The 25,331-nt window shown below is 36.5% G+C and overlaps 1 protein-coding gene across 1 annotated transcript in view; it reads left to right on the top strand.

The window, feature by feature from the left end:
* LOC117326318 overlaps window positions 1-25,331 on the top strand; it is a 31,502-nt gene extending 6,171 nt beyond the window's left edge. The window contains exons 2-7 of the mRNA XM_033883015.1: window positions 8,710-9,371; window positions 10,932-11,080; window positions 15,161-15,381; window positions 17,470-17,538; window positions 19,465-19,602; window positions 24,898-25,331. Of these exons, the coding sequence (XP_033738906.1) occupies window positions 8,711-9,371; window positions 10,932-11,080; window positions 15,161-15,381; window positions 17,470-17,538; window positions 19,465-19,602; window positions 24,898-25,213 (1,554 nt within the window). The 5' untranslated portion in view covers window position 8,710 and the 3' untranslated portion in view covers window positions 25,214-25,331. The remainder of the gene's footprint in view (window positions 1-8,709; window positions 9,372-10,931; window positions 11,081-15,160; window positions 15,382-17,469; window positions 17,539-19,464; window positions 19,603-24,897) is intronic.

Below are 25,331 nucleotides of genomic sequence, written 5' to 3'. Positions count from 1 at the left end.
TAATCCAAAATTGCAGAATAAAGGTTTCTGCTCTTTTATCTATATACACATGAAGGCTTGATGTTTGGCGCATCGATAACGTATGGCTGGCTACAAATGTTATACTTATATTTGACCTTGACCTTCATTCAAGGTCACGGGGGTCAAATGATGAAAAAAAATCAAAGTTCTTTCAAAATTATTAATTTGGGTCACATTTTAAAGAATCGGCCCTTTTAAAGGTGTGTGCAATGTATCAAGGTCAAATAATCAAAATGACGCAGATATGGCACTTTTAAAAAGAAATTCCAACCAAAATGAAAAAATGACCCAAAACTGCACATACACATGAAGGCTGGATATTTGGCAAACAGATACATGTAACATGTGTGACTGGCTACAAATATTGAGTTTATCTCTCTGACCATGACCTTCATTCACATTTTAAAGAACCAGCTCTTATGAAAGTGTGTGCGAAGTTTCAAGGGCAAATTATTAAAAATGATGCAGACATGCCCTTTAAAGAATGTTTTCTTGCCAAAATTAAAAATTATCCATAAATTGCAATTCAATTGTTGGCTCAAAAGGGGTGTCCAGCAAGATTATGGAGTTGGGATCTGAATGGTTTCACAGATAAAACAAGAGGCCCAGAGGGCCTGTATCGCTCACCTGGTTTTATGAGATATGAAACAAGAATGATGCTTAAGTTAATTTGTCGCTGGTATTTCTATGTCAATATATCATAAGCATTTTATATGGGTACATGTACATTGGTTTATTGTTATTCTAAAAATGTCAATTTAGCGAAATTGACCTATTTTGGTCCCATCCTTCAGCCCCCGGGAGGTTAACCCCAACATTCGTACAATTTTGAATACCCACCCCATAACCATGCTACCATACAAATGTAGGTTTTATATCAAATTGTGCAATTAATCCATGAAATGAAATTGACTTCGGGTACAACCCCATAGGGATTGCTACCACACCAATGTGAGTTATATCCATAACTTAGTTTCAGAGAAACCAATTGACCCCTTTTGACCCTGCCCCCCAGGGGTCAACCCCACCATTTTTACAATTTTGAATCCCTACCCAAAATGATGCTACCAGTCAAGTATGAGCTATATCGATTGCTTAGTTTCAGAGAAGAAGTTATTATGTCAATTAAGCCAAATTGACCAAGAGGTGAACACAATCCTGATGTAAAAATAGGCCCAGGGTTCTTTCCCCACCCCAAGGGACTTATACAATCATATTGAATTGATCAAATATGAAAGTTTTCTTCAATATTTTGCATGTAAAACGCTGTATATTTATATATATACAGTACCTATAGCTACTAGGCTATTATCTACATCTTGGTGGTAAATTAAAAAGCCACAAATCACAGTTTATTGTTAATATTGACATTGGATCTATTAAAATAGATGGAATTGATATCTAATTTTAAAATAATTGTCCTTAACAAATGAGGTCTTTGTTGAAAAAAAAAGTGTAATAACTTTTAAAAGCCGTCAATCTAATTTTGATATTATTCTAAGATCAAAATAGAAAGGAATAAACAATTTTGTTTACAAGATATTGAAAGACATTGCACACTTTCAACAAAAAAAGTAGCAGACACTCCCTGTATTTTCAATACACAGACCTGTCAAGTTCTCATGAACAAAATGCAGGTCATTACTCATAAAAATGCAGGTCATAGCACTCCAATGCAGGTCATTGCGCGTAACGGCATTTCACTTGAAATAAAAACAATAAAACTGAAAAAATTTATCAACATGTGTCATTTAATAAGCATTTCTATGCATACTTCATTCATTTACATGAATGTTTTACAGTGTAAGTTGTTGTAGCTGTTTTTGCCATCTTCAAAACATTGGTGGAAGGTTGATAATCACAGCAATCAGTATTTCATTCCTTCAAAAATATTCATCTGAAATTAAAAGAATTATTTTTATAATTAATTGTGAACCACAAGCATTAAAATTTTAGTTTTTCTATATTATTTTTCAATTCCGGAACTTTTGGTCCGGATTCTGTCTTCATTATTAGTTGCCAAATTGTACTTCCAGCAAGCATAAACAAAGATCGTTTTCACATGTTAAAACCTTTTGCTGTTGTCTTATAAGAACATTTAGGCATAGATTACAGTAAGTTAACTCTGTGCATCACTATTTCATACTTCAGATGCAGTTTCTATTATTTTTATCAGCATAAATGTCCTTAAAATGTCTTTGAACTGAATGTGCCTCTGGCGACCTAGTTTCCTCGGCTTTAGAATTTTCATTTCAGACACGAAAATAAAGTAGTTTCAATAGCTAATTGTTACGTTTTTAACACTACAATAATTCTTCTGAATCACATATAACACGGGATTCTGGAAATCCAACATGAAAGTTAAGATAGAGACAATATTTTTTTCACTTGCCCGAACTCAAAAACTACTTGTCCCGGGCGTCGGGCAAGTGGATTTTTACACCCCTGTGACAGTAAGTATTAACACTTACCTGTACAAGCCTTCGTACACGCCATTTTTGTTGTTGTTGGATTATCTGTTCGGTGTCTGAAATTGTGTTCCTACGCGTCAAAGAAAAAATCCGAGGTAGCTCGAACGAAAACGAGATCTTACTGAAATGCGGGAGAATCAAAACACCCGTCGGGAGCTATTTCTGTCAGCGGGTTATAGACCGATTTTCCGGGAGTGACCCGCAAAATGCAGGGCACTTGACAGGTCTGAATACATATCGTGTATTGTTATAACTTATCGAAATGCATATCATATTGTTTCGACATTTCTAATACCCAGGCCTATAAAATATAAGTTTGTTTTAAACACATAAATGCAAATTTTGAACTACTTAAATATAAAAGATGGTTTAAAGTATGAATGTTAATGACATGTACCTAAGTAGAAGTTGATTTGAAAACATTTAAAATGTTTGACTTCTTAAGTAAAGGTTTGATTGAAATAAGAAATGTTTAACTACTTTTAGAAGTAGGTTTGAAACTTTAAGATGGTTAAAACCATTATGTATATCGGAACAGTCTAAACCATTACATTCATCAGGACTGTGAAAACCATTATGTCCGGTTGGTTTGACACACTTAAGTGGAAATGTTTAGTCATGTTGATATCAGTTTAATTTGTATTCTTGCTTTATTTCGAATATCTCCTTTTACATCTGACTAACGCCTCCTACAGTACTTTCAGTACTTTGATATGGTATTATATCTCGGTTTACTGTCAGAACTTCAGACGCCTATGGTCAAACGGCGTGACCATACTTGCTGTATTACTTAGGCATTTCTGATTTTTTGGGTATATAATAATATGCATGACAATCCCGGGAAACACATGAAAATGTCATTTATTCGAGATGGGGGGGGGGGGGGGGGGGGGGGTGTCACTGAAAAATATCGTAAAATCAAAGATGTCGGTCGAAAGTAGTGCCGAGAGACCCTGATCACAGTGGTACACCATACACTTTTTCTCTGTAGTGGGGGGGGGGGGGGGGGGGGGGGGGGGGGGTGTCACTGAAAAATATCGTAAAATCAAAGATGTCGGTCGAAAGTAGTGCCGAGAGACCCTGATCACAGTGGTACACCATACACTTTTTCTCTGTAGTTTTGTATGGAATCCATTAGTTTGAATTACACAGCAAACAATTAAATCAATTTAAGCATCGATATTAAACAAATGAAACGTTTACAATAACAGATGAACACACCATTTCATTGACGAAGACTCAACGTCATATATCGAAGTCAACTTGACCTAGTTTAAACATACGTATACGCATTCACAGACATAGAATGGTCATGATGGAACATTTTACCTTAAATATCTTGCAGACAAATAGAAGAATGTTTTGTTTTTAGATAGAATATTACAATTAGCCAATTCTTACACAATTTATACAAACAAAATCATATTCAACTTATCAAGATGCATGGAGTACGCGTTTTTTGTATACAGTCGAATCTGTCCAAACGACCATCTCTGTTTAGAGACCCTCTGTTCTAAGCGACCGTTTCAATTCCTCCCGAGCGTTTTCGCTATATATTTTAACTCTTATTAAGCGACCCTCTCTTTACGCGACCACAATTTTTCGTTCCCGTGATAAAAATAACTCTCCAATAAGCGACCAGAAGTCTTCAAAATGCCTTACATAACCATTTTCGCCTTAATAACACCCAAGTATTTTTACTTTTTGTGCAAAAGGACGGGAGATGAGGCGAAGTGACCGTCTGGAATTCTGACGATTTTCAGACGTTTTATATATGATATATCAATTTGCATGCGAAATATAACAATGAAGGAATGCATAAATAGTTAACTTACTGTTAAATCGTGATTTGTTATCTTTTTTGAGACATTAAAACAGATATTTGCCAGTGAAAAAGTCACCGTTTTTAAAGTAGGAAATGCATGAACGTAAATAATAATCGGAGCGGAAATCCGGACCAAGATTTCAGGAATTAAAAAAAAATATATAAATAATTTGAAAGTAATCTAATTAACCAATGAAATATATTTTTCATGTTAAATCGATGTATTTTGCTATACTGAAAGAATTTCAAAAAATACATATAGTGATGAAAAATTAGCACAGTAATAATTATTAAAAAAAAAATACACACAAAAAAAAAAAAAAAAATTGTTTTGTTTTATTCAAAGTGGTGGTTCATTTTTAGCCCACCATCATCAGATGGTGGGCTATTCAAATCGCCCTGCGTCCGTGGTCCGTCGTCCGTCCGTCCGTCCGTCCCTCCCTCCGTCCGTCCGTCCGTCCGTCCGTCCGTAAACAATTCTTGTTATCGCTAATCCTCAGAAAGTACTGAAGGGATCTTTCTCAAATTTCATCTGTAGGTTCCCCTTGGTGCCTAGTTATGCATATTGCATTTTGGGACCGATCGGAAAACAACATGGCCGACAGGCAGCCATCTTGGATTTTGACCATTGAAGTTTGTTATCGCTATTTCTGAGAAAGTACTGAAGGGATCTTTCTCAAATTTCATATGTAGGTTCCCCTTGGTGCTTAGTTATGCATATTGCATTTTAGGACCAATCGGAAAACAACATGGCCGACAGGCAGCCATCTTGGATTTTGACCATTGAAGTTTGTTATCGCTATTTCTGAGAAAGTACTGAAGGGATCTTTCTCAAATTTCATATGTAGGTTCCCCTTGGTGCTTAGTTATGCATATTGCATTTTAGGACCAATCAGAAAACAACATGGCCGACAGGCAGCCATCTTGGATTTTGACCATTGAAGTTTGTTATCGCTATTTCTGAGAAAGTACTGAAGGGATATTTCTCAAATTTCATACGTGGGTTTCCCTTGGTGCCTAGTTATGCATATTGCATTTTGGGACCGATCGGAAAACAACATGGCCGACAGGCAGCCATCTTGGATTTTGACCATTAAAGTTTGTTATCGCTATTTCTGAGAAAGTATTGAAGGGATCTTTCTCCAATGTCATATGTAGGTTCCCCTTGGCGCCTAGTTATGCATATTGCATTTTGAGACCAATCAGAAAACAACATGGCCGTCAGGCAGCCATCTTGGATTTTGACAATTGAAGTTTGTTATCGCTAATTCTCAGAAAGCACTGAAGGGATCTTCCTGAAATTTCATATGTAGGTTCCCCTTGGTGCGTAGTTATGCATATTGTATTTTGAGACTAATCAGAAAACAACATGGCCGACAGGCAACCATCTTGGATTTCGAAAATTGAAACTGGTTATCGCTATTTCTAAGAAACTAATGAAGGGATCTTCCTGAAATTTCATATGTAGGTTCCCCCATGTGCCTTGTTATGCATCTTGCATTTTGAGACCAATCGGAAAATAACATGGCCGACAGGCAGCCATCTTGGATTTTGACAATTGAAGTTTGTTATCGCTATTTCTCAGAAAGTAATGAAGGAATCTTTCTCAAATTCCATATATAGGTTCCCCTTGGTGCCTAAATCTTAAATTTTGTATATAGGTTTCCCTTGTTTGAAAAGTACTAGAGGTTTCTTCTGAATTTACACAGATTAGTAAGACTTAGAAGAAGAGAAAAGTAGAGAAAAGATCAATCTGACATGGAACCTATGAAGAACATTCAATGGTGGGCGCCAAGATCCCTCTGGGATCTCTTGTTCATATATATTATAAATCATTATTGCCAATTTATAAAGCGAATAAAAAGCTTATGAACATTTATTGAATTTAAGATACCATCTCTATTAAGAGACCACTCTCCATTAAGAGACCGTTTTTCAACTTCCCTTGAGTGGTCGCTTAATACAGATTCGACTGTATTTGAAAAAAATACCATTTTAGGACAGTGGATTTTCGTGTTTTAAAAATCGCATAGAAAATTTGTTTTTCAACCGATTTCCAATCTGTTTTCTGTTTTGTAATGAGAAAACATAGATAAACAAAATAAAATACAGTTTATATAAACATATATTAAGGGAAAAAATGGTTGAGCATTGCTGCAGTGATGCCGACTTATAGTGAACATGATTTGGACTGGATCGACCCTTGGGATTTTTTCATAACTTTTTTTCAAAAATTGACAAATGAAAAAGACCACTGCGCACTATACGCAAGTACAAGCCTTTTCCCCAATCAGAATGAACGTGATTTGACAGAGATTTGCGATCGATTCCTTCCACAGCAGGATTGATTTAATACTTATATATATATATATATATAACATATATAAAGCATTAAGAAAGTAATAGTTAACAAATAATCAAAGAAATGAATAGTTATCTTAATTTCTTGAAATTGTGTATTTATCAGCAATTACGTGGATATCTAAGTCGATCGTGAGCCACACGTTCCGTACACATACGATCTCACTTGAGCATGTTCCCATATTCAGGTCCAAAACGATGTATAACATCTCAATTAACATCAAACAAAACTTGAAATGATATAGCAGTACTTAGTTATTTCATACTTCTAAATTAATCACCTTATAAATCCAGAGTACTTCCAGAAACTGATAACGTTCAACTTGTTTATTTACGGAAGCTGTAACAGCACGCATGCGCAATTAGGCAAGGGTAACACTAATGCCTTGGTCTCGTGCAGCAGTCACTGACCAACTGGCCATATAAAATATGATCTGACTGTGAAAACTACCAGGGTACTCTTATTTATCGTCTGCACTGTAGATTTATCCATTACACATGTTAATTCATTGATATAAAAGTTGTGACCACCACGACGACAGCAGACTTGTTTCCGTACTGTATACAAAATGGCGGCCTGTGTTACATTACGTAGCAGTCAGCTTACTAGTCAATCTTGTTATAATTGAGCTTAATTAGCTTTGTATGTTCATGGACAGATACCACAAGAGATCATACCTGCGTGAAAATCACAAGGTAATTGAGGGTAGGATTAATTATTTTGTTTGTACAACAGCGTAGATGGGACTGCTACAATTTGCAAGCTGACTAGGCCTGTGGCGGTATAATGTAAACAACCTGTCAATCCATTGTGTCAAATCTGACCGATGATTCCAATTAAATGTGGTAAATAAGCTTTCATAAGTTACACATTCATATCATCATATGCTTTAGAATTCATCTACCGCTCAGTTGAATATTGAAAAAAAAATGTTCATTTTTTTTTTTTTTGAAAATGAACCTCAAAAACGTACCTGCGCACTATACGCGAGTGTGCACTATACCCGAATATTTACGGTATTGCCTTTTGTGATCGGTGTACACAAGACTATACGGACCTGGTCAAGAGTTTGTTCATCTCTGCCTTGCAGCCTCGATGAACAAAATCTTGACCAGGTCCGTCTAAAGCCACGACGGGCACCTGTATAATTCAATTATCAATTTAGTAGTATCTGCTTTGAAAGAAACAACTGCTATGTTCTCCTGACCGTCTTCATTATGGTCTCCTCTTCTGGAACATTATGTTGTCTTGTTTGAATTTCGGGGCCTAATTTTACTTTTAGGTGTCTTGTGCACGATGTATTACTGTTTGTCACAATTTTTCTGCAATAATCACAGATACCACCTGGGCCATTACCCCAAATGTGTTTGTTGATCAAAGAGTTGGGATTTTTTTAGGCCAAGCATTCAAATGAGTTTGCCAAAAACAAATCCTACATTTTGTTGTTCATTTGACATATTCAAACTTTCTAAAATAAGTTCAATTAAATAAATAATCAAAGTTGGAACCATCATGGGAGAGATGTATATTGTTTCTATTGAAGTCATGAGTTAAAATTTAGTAATTAAACTGCTGATTTGAATTATGGGTGTTTACAGAATGTCGGGTACATCGTAGGTGGTCTAGCTGTTATATCAAATTCACTTTGTACCAAAATCTAAAACGTAATGATGTCTAAGAATTTCATGAGCTCTTTCTTCACACTTGAGACTTATCTATATATCATGTTGAATGTCTGGTCTTTGTGCCAGGGTCTTGGAAACTGGCTAATTGTATAATATCTCTAACATGAGCCACATTCAAGGAGTTGATCAGTGATTTAATTAACACCAGGGGGCATCTACATGTAGCTAGGTAATGGTTTGTTTAGGTTATTAAACATTGATTCTTGATCATTTGTTTGTGTCTAAAAAATACTAAACAGACTCAAATTAACTCTGCATGAATTGAATATTTTACTGAATGGAAAGAAATTAAAACAAAATTTAACAGACAATTCAGAAGTAATACTTTGTTTATTTTACTTACAGAATGGCATCGGGCGGATCAATTCGTGTAGGAAGTTCAGAGTCGGTGAAAACTGATGACATTGATGAGGGGCAGGAAAATCGTAGTGATGATCGATCTGATGATATCTCCAATGATCAGGATATGCTTGTCTCAGCTGGAGCAACTACCGAATCTTCAGCTAGACATGTGGCAGATATTTCAGCAAGAGTTCGTCCAGAAAATGACGAAACCAGTGGGGATCCGATGAGAAATGCCACCCATTCTTCATGTCAAACCAGCAATGTGGCTCCTACCGAACAGATGATGTATTATGTATGGGTAATAATGTGGATTGCTTACGTTTTTGCTATTTTTTATAACTGTTATAATCCAGCTCCATATGATGTAGAAGATCCATGTAGACAGTGTACATCAATTGTTGATAGCGTCAGTAATCTTCCCGTGCAATCACAGAGGTATTATGAAGTGGATGAGAGAGACTTAAGTCAAAGACGCAGAAGAGACAATCTTGGTAGTCAACCTGAGTCAGATCCGGAAGAACAAGCAAGCCTTTTTGAGATTTTACGACGCCAACAGAACCTTCCTCGACGCCAACAGAACCATCCTCGTAATGATGAAAACAATGTTATTCGTATGCAACAGCTTCACTCTGGGACCCGGGACATGTCAGTGAGATGTCAAGGTATAAATAGTCATTAATATTTATTAATAATTAAACTGACCTATATTTAGAATACTGAACTATCATTGGTCTGTCTTAGACTTTATATGCATGTTCCCTATGTATTTAAGAGGAATGAAAGATGGGATTAAGCGAAAAGTAGAGAAAAGATCATTCTTTCCTTGGACTAATTAAGATCATTCACATTCAATGGTGGGCACCTGATCATGAAGATCCCTCTGGGGTCTCTTGTTAAAAACCCACTATATATGAACATAAAATAATAGATTAAAAAATATCTCAATCTGACCAAGAATCTTCCCTCCCAGGGCGTCAAGTGATCGAAAAATAAAAAAATAAAATAAAGATTCTTTCTTAAGAGTATCTTTTGATCACATTTTGAAAAATACACTCTTATATAGTTCTGTACAATGTTTCAACTTAAAGCATAAAAAATGATTCATTTGTTGAATTTCTATTGGATTTAAGTCAAAGTTAGTTAACCCTTTCAACCCTAAGAAACTTCAGTGGACTTTGCCATTCTTTCATAATTTGAAGTCCAATATGGTCAGTAGGGGTGAAAGAGTTAATATTATTAGTATAGGGTAACAGTTTGATGGTACATTGTATATATATATGCACATGTTGGCCCTGAATGACCCCCAGGAGCTGATAGGTGGGGGCATTTATTATGCTTATTAATTTGTATTGGGAGATCACATTTTTGAACATGATTTGTTTATTTGCCATCAGAAATAATGCAAACTTCGTTAGAATTAACATTATAGGATTGCAATTTGATAGTATGCTCATGTTGGCCCTATCTGACCGCTAGAGGCTGATGAGCAGGGCCCAAAAGGATCAAATTGACTGAAATATGTCAGAACTTAGGTGACCAACTCCTTCTTTATAAACAACAGGCCCAGATATATGTATTAGTCCTGTTGCATGCTAGGGTGGAGGGCTACCAAGTTTGCTCAAGTAAAAGACCATGACCTACTTTCAAGGTCAGCGGCATCAAATATGTAAAAATCATTTAAATGTCTTCCTCTCAATAACCAATCGGACCAGAGACCTGATATTGAGCCTGTATAGTATTCTCAGTTGAGGACTATCATGCATGTTTATTCCAATAGATGACATTAATATTGACCAACATGAACAGAGGCCTGATATTGAGCCTGTAGTTTGATCAGTGAGGGCTATCATGCATGTGTATTCAAATGGATGACCTTGACCAACGTTTCAGGATACAGGGGTAGAAAAGGCTGAACTATTTAAATGACTTCTCAATAACTAAGAGGCCCTGACCCCTAATATTGGGCAAGTTGCATGCTTGGGTGAAGGGCTACATGAATTGTTCAAATGAATGACCTTCCCCACATTCAAGGTTACAAGTGCTAGTTTTGCTAAAAATCTAAATGCTTTCTTCTTAAAACCCAAGATTCCTGATTTAGGGGTGGTAGCATGATCCATTATTGACCTAGATCAAACTTAAAGTTGCATTTGAAGCAGTCAAGCGATAGAGGCCCATTAATTTGGATGCATATTTTTGACATTGTAAATTCTTCATTGTTGTAGGTGTTCCTCACGGAGGAGATGAACAAAATTCCTTGAGTAATACCTGTCCCTTGGACCAGTTTCTAAATGGCCTGCATCAAATATGCAGGTCACCGCCATTCAGAAATCTTTTACAGTCATTAGCAGAATCATCACCTACTGCATATGGGGTAGGTAATTATATAATGTTTTAGATCACTTCAGACAATTTTTTTGGTTGGTCGGTCATGACAGCTGCCATGACCTGTATCCATTCAATTTTGAGACTGATTGGGGAAAACTATTGAGCAACAGTTGAACAGGCATACATCTTGGATGTAGATACAGTGAAACCTCGCCTTACGACCACCTTAAAATTACAACCACCCCGCTGTTACGGGCACTTTTTTTCAGTCCCGATTTTTTCTCAATATATCTTTGTATTGCTCGCTTCACTACTACGACACCCGCTATTCCGTATTACGACCACCTTGGGCAGTCCCAACGACCACTAATTAACGTTAATTACCCCCACAATTACTACCAGTTGGTCGTGTCTAAAAATTTACCTGGTGTATAGCCAGCCGTGAACAGCTTACGGTAATGCGTGCCATATTAGCCATTGGCGTGTGTATACGTAATTATTGATCTTTTGTTTACTGACCAGTGTATCGACAGGTGAGTAAAATGGCTATTAATCTCTTTGAAATCTTCACACTGACCGGAAGGTAAAACAAACATTCATTGTTTGTAACAAGCCAACATGTGCCGGGTTTTGGTTTGTAGTCTTTTGTTTACCGTTATGGTTGATCGCCCTTCCTAGGTGGCGCTGTGACGGATTAAATACACAAGTGATCAGATTATCTATCTGGGCTTGAAAATTGTAATAACCATACATTTGTTTATTAATTATGGTATTAAAATAATTGATTTGTGGCTGTTGGTCGATTTAAGACCCGTTTGATTTTTTTTCTTGTCAAGTGCAAGTGTTTACCAAAATCTCGGATGTTTTTGTATCAGTGCCGAATGGACATACAGTACATGTATAAATTATAGTGTCATTGGTGTCTTTTCAAGCTTGTAATGATTTAAGAGCATATATTGAAATGTTATTTATTAAATGGAGATTATTATTAATCAAATTGTAAGAAACAAACAATTGTCTTTGTTTTTATCTAAAGTTAAGACTATGGCATGTATTTAGCCAAATCTATACAACTTGCACCTGAGTTCAGTCAATTAAGAGTTACGGTTCCTGATGGTCTAGCTCAATTTGGTCCACCTCAGTATTGAGACCACCTCGCTATGTAGACCACTTTGATCCGGACCCCCAGGTGGTCTTAATAGTGAGGTTTTACTGTAGTTGAAATTTGTTATCTGTTACAGATAACTAGGGTTATACTATAATGTGGTGGATTTTTTTCTCAGTTTTCGTATGCAAGTTCCCCTTGGTCCCTTATTTATGGCCCTTTATTGAAGAAACGGGTGCCCTATAGTAAACACTGTCTGTCTGTCTGTCTGTCTGTCAGTCCACAAATTTTATTTATGGCTATATAGCTTTCATATTTATTGATCGATTCACATGAAACTTGGTAAAGTTGTGTAGTTCATGGAAATGCACACTCATGATCAGCTAAAACATCAAGTTCAAAGGTCAAGATTATCAGACTCGAAAGTCAAGGTACAATTAGGATCTTTTTACTGATAAACATTTTGTTTTGACATGATGAAGCAAAGTTGTTGAGAATTACTGATAAACAGTGAGTCTTATGACCAAATTTAAGTTCAGTGTCATATGTAAAGGTCAAATTTTGTTATGAGATGATGGAGCAAAGTTGTTCAGAATTAAACAAGTCTACCGACCAAAGGTCAAGAACATCAGGACAGAGGTCAAGGTTTGATTTTGAGGCTTAAAGCTTTTTACTGATGGACATTTTGTGATGACATTATGAAGCAGTGTTGGTTAGAATTAAACAAGTAGTCAACTGACCAAACATCAAGGTCACATGGTCAAAGATCAAGCGGAAATTTTGTAGATTTTCACAGCTAAACACCTTTTCATACATTATGAAGAATTAAACAAGAAGTAGGCTGACCAAAGGTTAAGGTCAATGGATCAGAGGCCAGGGTCACATTTTGTATCTTTTTACTGCTGGACGTTTTGTGATGACATTATGAAGGAATATTGAATGGCGTTCAGAATTAAACAATGACCAAAGGCCAATTCAAGGTCGTGGTTTTAAATGTCAATGTCATTTTTTTTTTTTTTTTTACTGCTGAATATTTTGTTAACACATGATGAAGTAAAGTTTGTCAGAATTAAACAATTGCAAGGAATCATCTTACTAAAGATCAATGTCGGGTCAAAAGTTACGACCACATTTTGTATGTTTTCACTGATGAACATTTTAAGACATTATAAAGGAAATTTGGTCAGAATTAAACAAGGAGTTCTTGCCAAATGTCAAGGTCACTGGATCAAAAGTCATATTTGTATCTTTTCATTAATGAAAATTTTTTTAAGACCTTATAAAGCAAAAATTGGTTGGAATTAAACAAGGAATCAACTGACAGTCCAATGATCATGGTCACTGGGTCAAAAGTAAAGGACAATGATTGAACAAAAGAGTTTTATACAGGTGTTTCCATTTCTGTTAGCCCAACAGATATGGAGGTGATGTGTTGCTACCCTGCCACATGATGGGACTCTTGCTGACCTATCAGTTTGCATGTTGTAGCTTTATTTTGAGTTTGATCCAGAAAACACAATGGCTGGTACATATTACGATTTCTAATTTACAAAAAGTTCTTAAATATCTCTTAGATTTTTTGTAGGTTCCCCTTGTTTCAAGCTTCATTTGTAGGTTTCTCTTTGTCCCTAGTTCAGTAGTTGACCTCATTTGATTTCGAGTCCAATCAAGCAGGGCTCAAAGGGGATATTTTTACCAGGTGGCCTATTTGGCTACCAAGTCATAAATTCTAGGCGCCAATTTGAAAAGTTAGTCGCCTGGCCTAGTTGTCTTTAATTTAGGAAAAAAATCTTTTAATTCTTTAGATCAGTATAACATCTCTCTCAAACTTTTTGTTTGTGAAGGTCATTTTAGCATTGACTGCAACCTTTGAAAGATTAACCAAATAGCAAATATTTTTAGTGGCCATTCAGGTACATTATAGGTCAATAACTGGTCACCCTTGGTGAATTTAAGGTGCCATGACCACTGAAATAGGCACCACTTTGAGCCCTGTCCAGTAAGCAAAATTGTTGACATTTGCTGTGTAGAATTGCTATTTCTAATTCACAGAAAATTCTTCTCTAAGATCTCTGTTAGATTTCATATGAAGGCTTCCTTATGTCAGATCATTTAATGTAGAGAAAAGAGCATACATCGAACAAATAAAGATCATTCAATTGTGGGTGTCAAAATCCCTCTTGGATCTCTTGTTCTATATATCCACATAAGGAAGCATTATCATTATTTTTTTTGTAAAAAATTATCACAATCATTTTCCTAATGTTCCTATTAAATTGTAGGTCTCAATTTACCATTTAGACAAACATACAATATCTGTTTTTTTAAAAATCTATATCAATCTAAATCTAAATAGAAATTGTTAGATTGTTAAATTGTTAGCCGTTGGCTGTCTGAAGGGTCAGGATGACCTATAGTCACCATGCTTCCTCCGTCGTCGTGCGTCATGCATCGTGCATACACTTTTCATTCAAACAACTTCTCTTCAATAACCAAAAGTCCAAAGGTACTGATATTGGGCCTGTAACATGCTAGGATAAAGCCCTTTTTTCAAATGACCTACTTTCAAGATCACATGGGTCAAAATGGCTAAAATATTTAAACAATTTCTTCTCGATAATTAAGAGGCCCAGGGACATGATATTGGGCCTGTAGCATGCTGGGGTGAAGGGCTACCAAGTTTGTTCAAATAAATGACCTTGACCCACATTCAAGGTCACATAGGTCAAATAGGCTGAATTCTTCGAACAATGATTTCTCGATAGCAAAGAGACCTGATATTAGGCCATTGCACTGGAATGAACTACTAGAAAATGTATTGACATGAATAAACCTAGCCTCACTGATATTTGAATAAAGTGGTTATCAGCGTAGTATCTGTAGAAATGACCACAATCAACTTCAAAGTTGCTGTAGAGCCAGGTGAGCAATACAGGCCCATTGGGCCTCTTGTGTTGAATTAAATGGCAACACCACATCATCCACAAGATGCTTATCAGTTTAACATCATTGTACTTTCAGACACTGTTGGAGGCCATCTTCCTGTGTGATGCAGGGCTATTTGCAGAAGCCAAGTTAAAGCTTGTACCGAATGCATACAATCTGCTGAGTGCAGAAGGACTGATGGTGATGCCACTGATCGAGAACCAACTGCGTCGTAGGATTACAAAAATATGCACAACATGTAAACATTGTTCTGAGTCAACACCTAATCAAGACATCATCCTGTTTGAATTTAATGCGTAAGTTTATTATGTATAATCTATTTGAAGTTGTTGACATTATATCATGGGTTACATGTATTATTTTTGTCATCAGTTTTAACAGGAAGTTCCAGTTCAGTACTGAAACTATATCTGGATTATAAAATATCAGTTTTATAATGCGCCATGGCATTAGCTCACTTGTGCTTTGGGCAGGTGAACCTAATGCCATGGCGCAGCTAGTGTCCCTTGTTAACGTTTTCTTTAAACAGCTTCTTGTATAGAACTGCTTGACAGATTTTGACAAAATTTGGCCTAAAGCATTGTTGGCACGTGTGGCGTTAGATTAATTCATGAAAATGTCCTATTTCCACTGGGGGCTAGGGGCCAGGGCCAAAATGGAGAATTTAGACAAATTTCTAAAAAAAATATTCTTCTTGAAAAGTATACCAGTAAGCTATAGATAGCTTCGATGTTTCATCTGTATCAAGTTCTAGACATGTATATTTCAAATTGTTAAAATTAGGCTCCTGGGTCAGTACATGGGGCCATGCCAAGGATCAAACTATTATATAAATTATCAAATACACAATTGGTATTCAGTTTTAAAAAATCTTCTTTTGAAAAGGTTTGAGCTTTGATATTTCATTCATATCATGTAATGATGTCCTAAGAGCCATGTGGATTTGAAATTGTTATAATCAGGTCCTTAGGTCAGTATATGGGACCACACCCAGTGATCAAACTTTAAGCTATTATTGGTATTCAGCTTTAAAAATCTTCTCGAAATATACAAGCCAGATAGCTATGATATTTCATATATATGATGCCCTAGACATGTAGATTTTAAATTGTTAAATTTAGTTCCCTTGATCAGTGTATGGGGCCAGCCTCAGGTCTTTCCCCGCCCTTGGGGCTTACATTAGTTTCTGGGTTATCTCTTAGAAGCAATTGAGATACCTATCCCATAACCATATATAGCATTGCTTGACATCAAGAGATAAACACAATCCTGATGTAAAAATTGGCCCAAGGATCTTTCCCCACCCCAAAGGACATAGTTTCTTTAAACACAACCTTGTTGTAAAATCCATCCTTGGGGTCTTTTCACACCTTCAGTCTGGAATTGTTCTGGGTTTTATGTTTGAAGTAGTTGAGATCCCTAACCGATAACAATATACAGCATGTATAGCATTGTTCGACATCAACATGGACATTATTTTGACGTTTGGTCTCTGGGCCCTTGTTCATGTCTTATTGTACATATAAGACAAAAATTCATGACCAGCCAATGCAAATACATTACATGTTACCAAACGCAACCTGTTGTGCTTAGTATAAGACCGATCATGCTTCTGCAAAAAGTTTATAATTCAAGCATTTGGGGAGCAACACCTTCCAAACATCTGCATGGAATGAATCAAGAGATTAAAGGTCAAGGTTACTGAGTCGAAAGGTTGAAAGTCAGTGTCAAATTTTCTAATTTTTCACTGATGAGCATTTCATCATGACATTATGAAGAACAGTTGGTTGAGATTTTTAAACAAGATGTCAACTAACCAAAGATCATTGTCACTGGGTCAAATTTCAAGGTCACTTGAGTCCTAAGGTCAAGGACAAATGTGATCTCCTGACAAATAATGGCCCTGGATTAGATAAAACAAATCAAACTTTACAAATGAGTACAGTGTCTGGTACATGTATATGGAGCAGAAAGGAAACAAGAGTCAAATCAATGTAAATTTCCCTTCCTACTTGCAGTTGCTTTTTAAGTCCAAATGTCAAACTGAACATTGGCGGTATGGGCGGATGGCGGATAACTGGGTTAAACAGTTGCATGACAGGGCCCTTGCTGACCTGTCAGTACTCTAGTTTGCTTTGAATTTTCTTTGGAATCAGAGGCAGATCCCTAAATGGGAAAAGTATTTGTAATATAGCTTTACCACAATTGCTGACATATCCAGGTGAATGATACAGGCCCCATTGGCCTCTTGTTAACAGATCATAAACATAAAACATAACGGTGTCCTTGACCACAGCAGTTTGCTAGAAGTATTCACATCTTAGAAATAAAATTACTGTTCTTATTCTTTTAATATTGGTCTAATAATAGTCATTTTATGATAGTTCAACAGGTTTCCAGGAAGCCTTGACATCCACCATTTCCTGCCCAACTCAGCAATGCAGTCAGCCAGGGTATGTTTTTTTTGTGTTGTTCACATTACATACATGTATATATTTTAAAAGAAAAATTTCAGCCAAGTTCCCCTTTTGAGGCCTCGCCCCTCTAGGTCTGTCCTCTGGGGTCGGACCAGCCTCATTTATATAAATTATGGTATTTCTAGATCTTCCGAAATGATTTTTCAGACCAAATTTGGTTAAAATCCACTTTGGTGTTTAGGAGAAGTAGCAATTTGAAAGTAAAAGCTTATGCACAACGCACAAGGAATGTGAACTAACAAGAAAAGATAGTGGTGTTCGGTAGCATACTTTGCATGCTTTTGTACAGGTGTGTGGAATATGCCCCTGCAGAATTTAGTCTTGTCTGAAGAATGTTGTCCAATACATGTGCAGTACATTTTGAGTATCAGCATTCAGTATTGGAATGGATTGAATTTTTAAAAAATGTGATTGATTTATTGAAGAAATTGATTTCAGTATATTTCTGGGGTTATATCTGTGAGCAGATGAAATGAATTAAACTACAATATTAAAAAGTGAGAAAATTCAAGATTTTGACACCTCCTCCAAAATATTTTTATCTAAATATATCACAGCTAACTATCTGGGATGATACACGAAGGGATGATACAAAAGAAATTTTGTTCACTTAAATTGTGGGGGAAATGCAAGATTGCAACTGTCCTGAACTCCAAAGTGTTGTTGTCAAAATTACGAATTCAAACGAAATTACAATTATTGCTGGAAATGTGTCTTTCAGATCGGTTGGAAAAATTGTAGTGCATGGGAAACCTGACTATAGGAAAATGAATACTGGGTATACTGTTAAGAATGTTGATGTTTGAATTCTAAATTACATTTTATCAATATTTATTTTCACATTATTCTTTTACTATGTTTTCCATTTATATTGAATAGTGTTGTGTGCTGATTTGATAGCTTACCTGTAGCCATCCAAAAGGTTAACTGGAGCTGTCCAATAAGTGCATTCTTTTGACAATGTTTACTCATTGGACAGCTGCAGGTAACTTATTGGATGGCTACAGGTGATGTCTATGAATTCTATTGGATATTGTACACTTATAACAATGGATGACATCACAAAATGTGTTTAATAATTAAGTAAGATAAAAGCCTCAAACTGTCTATTATATAAAACATTGGACAGTCTTTGGCAATACGTGTCTGAGACTGTCCAATACTCTATATAATAGACTGTTCAAGGCTTATATCCTTTAAACACATTCTAGCTTATGTAGACATTACATTGATTACTGAAAGACCAAGGTAGGAGCATTTCTCATATTTTCTATGGTCGATATTACGATTTTTAGCTCACCTGGTCCGGCCAAAGTACCATGGTGAGCTTATGCCATATCGTTGCATCTGTCTTCTGTACACATACATAAAAAATGTCCTCAAACAACTTCTTCCCAAACACTGATTTTGATTTAGCTTAATTTCTCAGCCAGACACATCCCGTCTGCCCGAACTCCAAGATCATAAGCCGCCATGGCAGCCATCTTGAAAAACACATTTTAATTTTCTTCCTCATCAGTTCCACTGGTGACATTGAGCTGAAAACTGGTAGGGTTGTTAAGGAAGTCGGGCATACAAAGTGTTGTTATTTTCTGGTCATTTACAAGCGATTAAGGAGATTTAAATATATTAACAACTGTTAAATGCTTTCTTTGTGTTCAGTAGTAGAAATATTGATGACAAAGGCTTAGACATGTAAAAGGCAATTCTGTGCTGAAAGGAAACAAATTTCAAGTTTTTTTAATTATCGATTCTGAAAGTGAAACTGATTCTCTTACTACAGAGGCCTAGACTCATCTTTCGATTAACAAAAAGGCAGAGAATCATCAAAGAAGTGAATACCATGTTAGCAATAAAGGCCCATTGGGTAACTTATATTTTGCAGTTTTTGTGTGATTTTAGGTGTGATGGCCAGACAACTGTCACATTAAGATTTGAAAGTGGAAGACCTGCTTTAATCATCGCCGCTAATCTGCAGTTTCTTTCTTACCGCATACCCAATAGCCATCTAAGTGAGATTGTAAACCTGTGTGGAGAAAGGTAAATATTGGTTGGATGCTACAATAGAAATATTCAAATGTAATAGAAATTTGTTTTCATGTCAGGAGAGCATTGAAAATTGTGTGTTGCAAACCTGTCCGTTTGGGATGTTTTTTTGGTAAGCTAATATCACAGGCTGTTATATGTTTGTGTCCTCAGGCAAGACACATCATCTTTATTTCTCAGGAAATCATTTAATAGGACTGTTGTAAGATAACTCCAGTTACAAGTACTACAAGGAGACTTTACCTGAAGTTAATCCTATCTCTGTGTGTATATACCGTATTTGACCTAATAAGGGCGCCTGCCCTAATAAGGGCACCCCTACTTTTTTTCAAGGAAATAAATCTTTGACTGAGTGTCAAAATGGTGTTCAAAAGTAATAATTCATGTGAAATATTTTGCTACTTTATGTGTTCAATTTTCTTCAGCAAATTAAGTAACTGGAACACATGTTTTCGCCACATTTTGTGTATTCCTACAGGCTACAGATGACATGTCAGTGCAAAGAGCACCCAAAACTAAACACACATACAAATAATAACTTACCTCTTTATTTGAAGATAAAGTAAAGACTTCATGACTTCATTCTTGTTGATAAATAACTTTTGTTCAGAACAGAAAGCTAGTAAAAGACATTGTAAATCAATTATTAGGTCAAAGAAAACGATGTCTGATATGATCTGGGAAATCACATGTTTCTATAAATAGAACACAAAAGTGTTCCATTTGAACATAAATGGTGGAACACAGGTTCTCTGGTCTAAAGTTTGGTTTGGTTTATTTTATTTAACGTCCTATTAACATCTAAGGTCATTTAAGGACGGCCTCCCGTGCGTGCGACATGCAGGCGTGTGGTGAATGCGTATGTGTGTTGTGGGAGGCTGCGGTATGTTCGTGTTAAGTCTCCTTGTGATAGGCCGGACTAAAGATCAGCTGGCATGGTTTACAAGTTTACAGGAGTATTCAAGTGATGTTTAAGCTTAATATATGATAATGAATAGATGTCTTCTGAATAGTTTACCGTTTCCACAACCTTGGGTATTCTGCTATAAGGTATAGTCTCTTTCATAAAACTTCAGAATAACTAATCTTAATAAGGGCGCCCTCACCGTCAATTACCCGCGCCCTGCGCCCTTATTAGGTCAAATACGGTATGTGTGTGTATGTGTGTGCATGCATGTGCATGCATGTCTGTGCATGGTATCTCGTGAACCCCTGGCCAGACTTAGTTCATATTCACACCATAAATAGCATCACACCACCTGATTCCAATTTGGTTGTCATCGGTCGAGGTTAAAGATCAACTGTCACACATGACCACTTTTTCATCAAAAATCTTGGATAGATTTATCTATTAAAATTGCCCTTTGTCCATGGTTCTTCCATAAACAGTCCTTGTTGTCTCTGTTTCTTGAAAAGTACTGGAGGGATATTCCTCAAACTTCACATGTAGGTTTCTGGCCAGGCCCCTAGTTGTGCCCATTCCATTTTTAGCTCACCTGACCTTCATTCAAGGTGACATAGGTGAAATAGCTAGGCTATAATCTTCAAACAACCTCTTCTCAATAACCAAGAGGCCCAGGGACTTGATATTGGGCCTGTAGCATGCTGGGATGAAGGTCTACCAAGTTTGTGCAAATAAATGTCCTTGACCTTCATTCAAGGTCACATGGGTCAAATAGGTTATTATCTTCAAACAATTTCACAATAACCAAGAGGCCCAGGGACTTGATATTGGACCTGTAGCATGCTGGGGTGAAGGGCTACCACGTTTGTTCAAAGACATGACCTTGACCTTCATTCAAGGTCACATGGGTCAAAAAGGCTATAATCTTCCAACAAATTCTTCTCAATAACCAAGAGGCCCAGGGACTTTATATTGGGCCTGTAGCATGCTGGAGTGAAGGGCTACCAAGTTTGTTCAAATAAATGACCTTGACCTTCATTCAAGGTCACATAGGTCAAAAAGGCTATAATCTTCCAAAGACTTCTTCTCAATAACCAAGAGGCCCACGGACTTGATATTGGGCCTGTAGCATGCTGAGATGAAGGGTACCAAGTTTGTTCAAATAAATGACCTTGACCTTCATTAATGGTCACATGGGTGAAATCGGCTTAAATCTGTGTACAATAATTTTGCGATAGCCAAGAGTCTCTGAAACCTGATATTAGGCATATATTATGCTGGAATGAAGGACTAGAAAATTTATTGATATAAAAAAGCAAGCATACACTGAAATTTGAAAAAAGAGGAAACAGCATAGTATGTGTAGAAATGACCTCAATCAACGTCAAAGTTGGTGTAGAGCCAGGTGAGCGATACAGGCCCATTGGGCCTCTTGTTAGTATGGTTGTGGAAATAAAATGGCTTACAGGAGGCCATCTTGGATTATAACAATTGAAGTTTGTTATTGCTATTTCTTGAAAAGTACTGGAGGTATATTTCTCAAATTTCACATTTAGATTCCTTGGTCTCTTTTTCTGAGCTTATGCCATGGCACGGCATCCGTCGTCCGTATTCGGTCGTCTGTCGACCATCAGCATTTGCTTCAAATCACTGCTAGTCAAAAGCCAAATTCGGTCAGAGACATCATTGGGGAAGGGGAACATAATTTGCAACATTTAAATCGCTCCTAGTCCAGTATTGAATGGATTTGAACCAAATTTGGTCAGAAAGAGCCTTAGGGGAGAAGGGACAGATTTTGCATAAATGGTGACTCTGACATCCTTCGGGCCAGAGGGGATAGGGGAAATAGAAGTAAATCATTTAAAATGCTACTAACAATAAAGTATTGAAAGGATTTGAACTAAATTTGGTCAGAAACATCCTAAGAAGAGGGGGAACAGATTTTGCTTAAATAGTGACTCTGACCCCCTGGGGCTAGAGGGGCAAGGCCCAATAGGGGAAATAGAGTTAAATCATTTGAATCACTACTCAACACAATGTACTGAATGCAACATTCTTGGGGAAAGGGGAACAGATTTTGCATAAATGGTAGTGGTGCGCCGATCATCGATTATAATCGGTTGACGAATCGAATGCACCTTCGATTTCGACCATCGATTTCCGTTTTTCAAGAATCGATCATCGAACGCGCCCGAATCAAGGGAAGTCACTCTAATGTTATAACCTTAGAATAAAGATGGCGGACGGCTGCCTTGTCGTCGACGACTCCGTTGCAATTGCCACTACAACGGATACTGATTCAGAGCTTATAATTCGACCACCCGGGGTTGGAAAGGCAAAGTCAAAAGTATGGATTATATATGCATTCCGCAAAATAAAAAAAAGAATGGGGTCCTTCTAGAAAAAACCTTGACATGACGGTCGCTGTTTGCCGCCTTTGTAAGAAATGTTACAAAAATACAAGTAGCTACATTTCGGTATTTGATAGTATTAGATAGTGAAAGACTTATAAAATGACTCCATCTGTTTATTATTTTCGATAATAAGTAGCCCTGGAGGAAACATTTGGTTTCTTAACGATAAGTTTTAGCACATTTTATATATATTAGCTGAGTAATGAGGTATGTTTCTGCTAGGTATAAGGGAAACAGTCCAGCCACATTGCTCAATCCCTGCATACTTATATAATCTCGCAATAGGCAATACACAATCTACATTCTACAAAGAAGCACATTTTTATTTATATTTTGTAATTGCATACTGTAATATTAATAGATAAATTTATGGTTTACCACAATATTTGAAATTAACTTCCAATTTATATTTTTGTTAAATCAAAGAAAGTGGATTTGTTAATTAGTTGTTGCTTAATCTGTTGAATAAAACTTTGCTAGTTATAATATTTTTTCTCATAAATAGGTTTCTGAAACTTTCTTTGTCAGTTTTGGAAGTCCCAACTATTTGGCCATTGGTAGACAAATTAAAAGCGCTAATAATTGCATTTTCATGCATGATTAATAAAAAAAAAACAAAAAAAACAACACTGGTAGTCTGGTACAATTACAATGTGAATATCCAATGCAAATAATGGCAATATCCATCAATGCATATTCAATGGGATATAAGCTCTATGGCATCGCATCATTGCTCTTTTGTAATTCTTGATTTTATATGTGTACCTGCTCATATTGTATTCTACTACTTTTGCATCTAGAATTCAACGAACAAAAGTTACAAAGACCATGTAGAAAATGAAAGTGTCACTTTATTAACAAAAGTATATAATCATGGACAATTTCATGTTTTATAAACAAATCTGTGAAATCCAGATACTTTTACTGGACTTCATTCTTCTTGGATCATTAATATCTATTTTTTAAGTCATAGCTGTTGACCAAAAGAACAGTTGTTGTAACTGTCTTAACCATTCAATCATACATTCATGTGCACCATCAACTAAGAAATAGGAATAATTACACTTACAAAAGATAATTATTGATACACATTACATAACAAAATGATGATTAATAACTGAAACAAAACACTTGTGATTTAACCGATTATTAATCGGTTGACTACATCGGTTGTCCTATCCGATGTGATCCGATAATCGAAACAGATTTTCAACCGATGTCCCATCACTAATAAATGGTGATTCTGACCCCCTTGGGGCCAGAAGGACGGGGCCGAATAGAAGTAAGTCCTTTTAATTGCTACCTGTATTTTTGAAACCGTTGATATCCCCACCCTATAACCAGCATCACTGGTTGTGAAAATAGGCACTGTGGTCTTCTCAACCCCTAGGGACTTAGTTTCTTGGTTATATTTTTAGGTCATCCGACCCGAATGGCTGACAGTTGGATTTTAGCATTGCTATTTCTTATTCACAGAAAGTTTAACTTAGATCACTCTTAGATTTCATATGTAGATTTCCTTTGTCTCAAACTTCATATGTGGGTTCCCCTTGGTCTCTAGATGTGCCCATTTTATTCTGTGTTTGATCTAGAAGTTGACTGTTGAAGCTTAGCATGAATGCTATTTCTACTTTACTGAAAGTTCTTAGATCTGTCTTAAGATTTCATATAAAGGTTTCCCTTGTTATCAAATCATTAAAGTAGAAGAAAGAGCAGACTAATATCATTCAATGTTGGGACACCAAGATACGTCTTTGACCTAGTTGTTAAAAAATAATGATATTTATATTAATTACCCTTTCCATTCAGTTATCAAATACAGATGTTTAATAGTAATATGATGATATAATATAACTTAATGGTGAAAAGAGCATACTGGGAACTATTTTTTCTAACAGAATGAAAATATTCAATATGAAAAAATTATTGTTGTCAAAATCACCTTATTAATCATTGACTCATTAATTACAGATATATGCCTTTCCTACTTACACTTGGTCGACGTGAGGATGGATCAGGTATTCCTGGACACTACATGTCCTATGTGTTTCGACCTGATGAGGGTGGCAACTTTAACAGAAATGGGATACCAGTAGGAAACTGGTATTTCTTCCCTAATAATCGAAATGGGGACCTAGAGCCTTGGAGTTTTGACCAAGAGGATCCTGGCGCAACATCTCTCAGTTTTATCTACTTCATTCAGATTCCTCCATCCTCTTCTGTAGGGGCCACTTCTGGTCAGAGAGAGGACAGTCCAAACAATGAGGGAGATGCCAATGAGGAGTAGAATGGCATCAGAAAGTCATACTTTTTAGCCCACCATCATCAGATGGTGGGCTATTCAAATCGCCCTGCGTCCGTGGTCCGTCGTCCGTCCGTCCGTCCGTCCCTCCGTCCGTCCCTCC

The sequence above is a fragment of the Pecten maximus genome, chromosome 4 (genome assembly GCF_902652985.1).
Source record: "Pecten maximus chromosome 4, xPecMax1.1, whole genome shotgun sequence".
In the NCBI taxonomy this organism is placed as follows: Eukaryota; Metazoa; Mollusca; class Bivalvia; order Pectinida; family Pectinidae; genus Pecten; species Pecten maximus.
The sequence above is the reverse complement of the archived record's forward strand: the minus strand, read 5'-3'. Positions and strand labels throughout refer to the sequence as shown.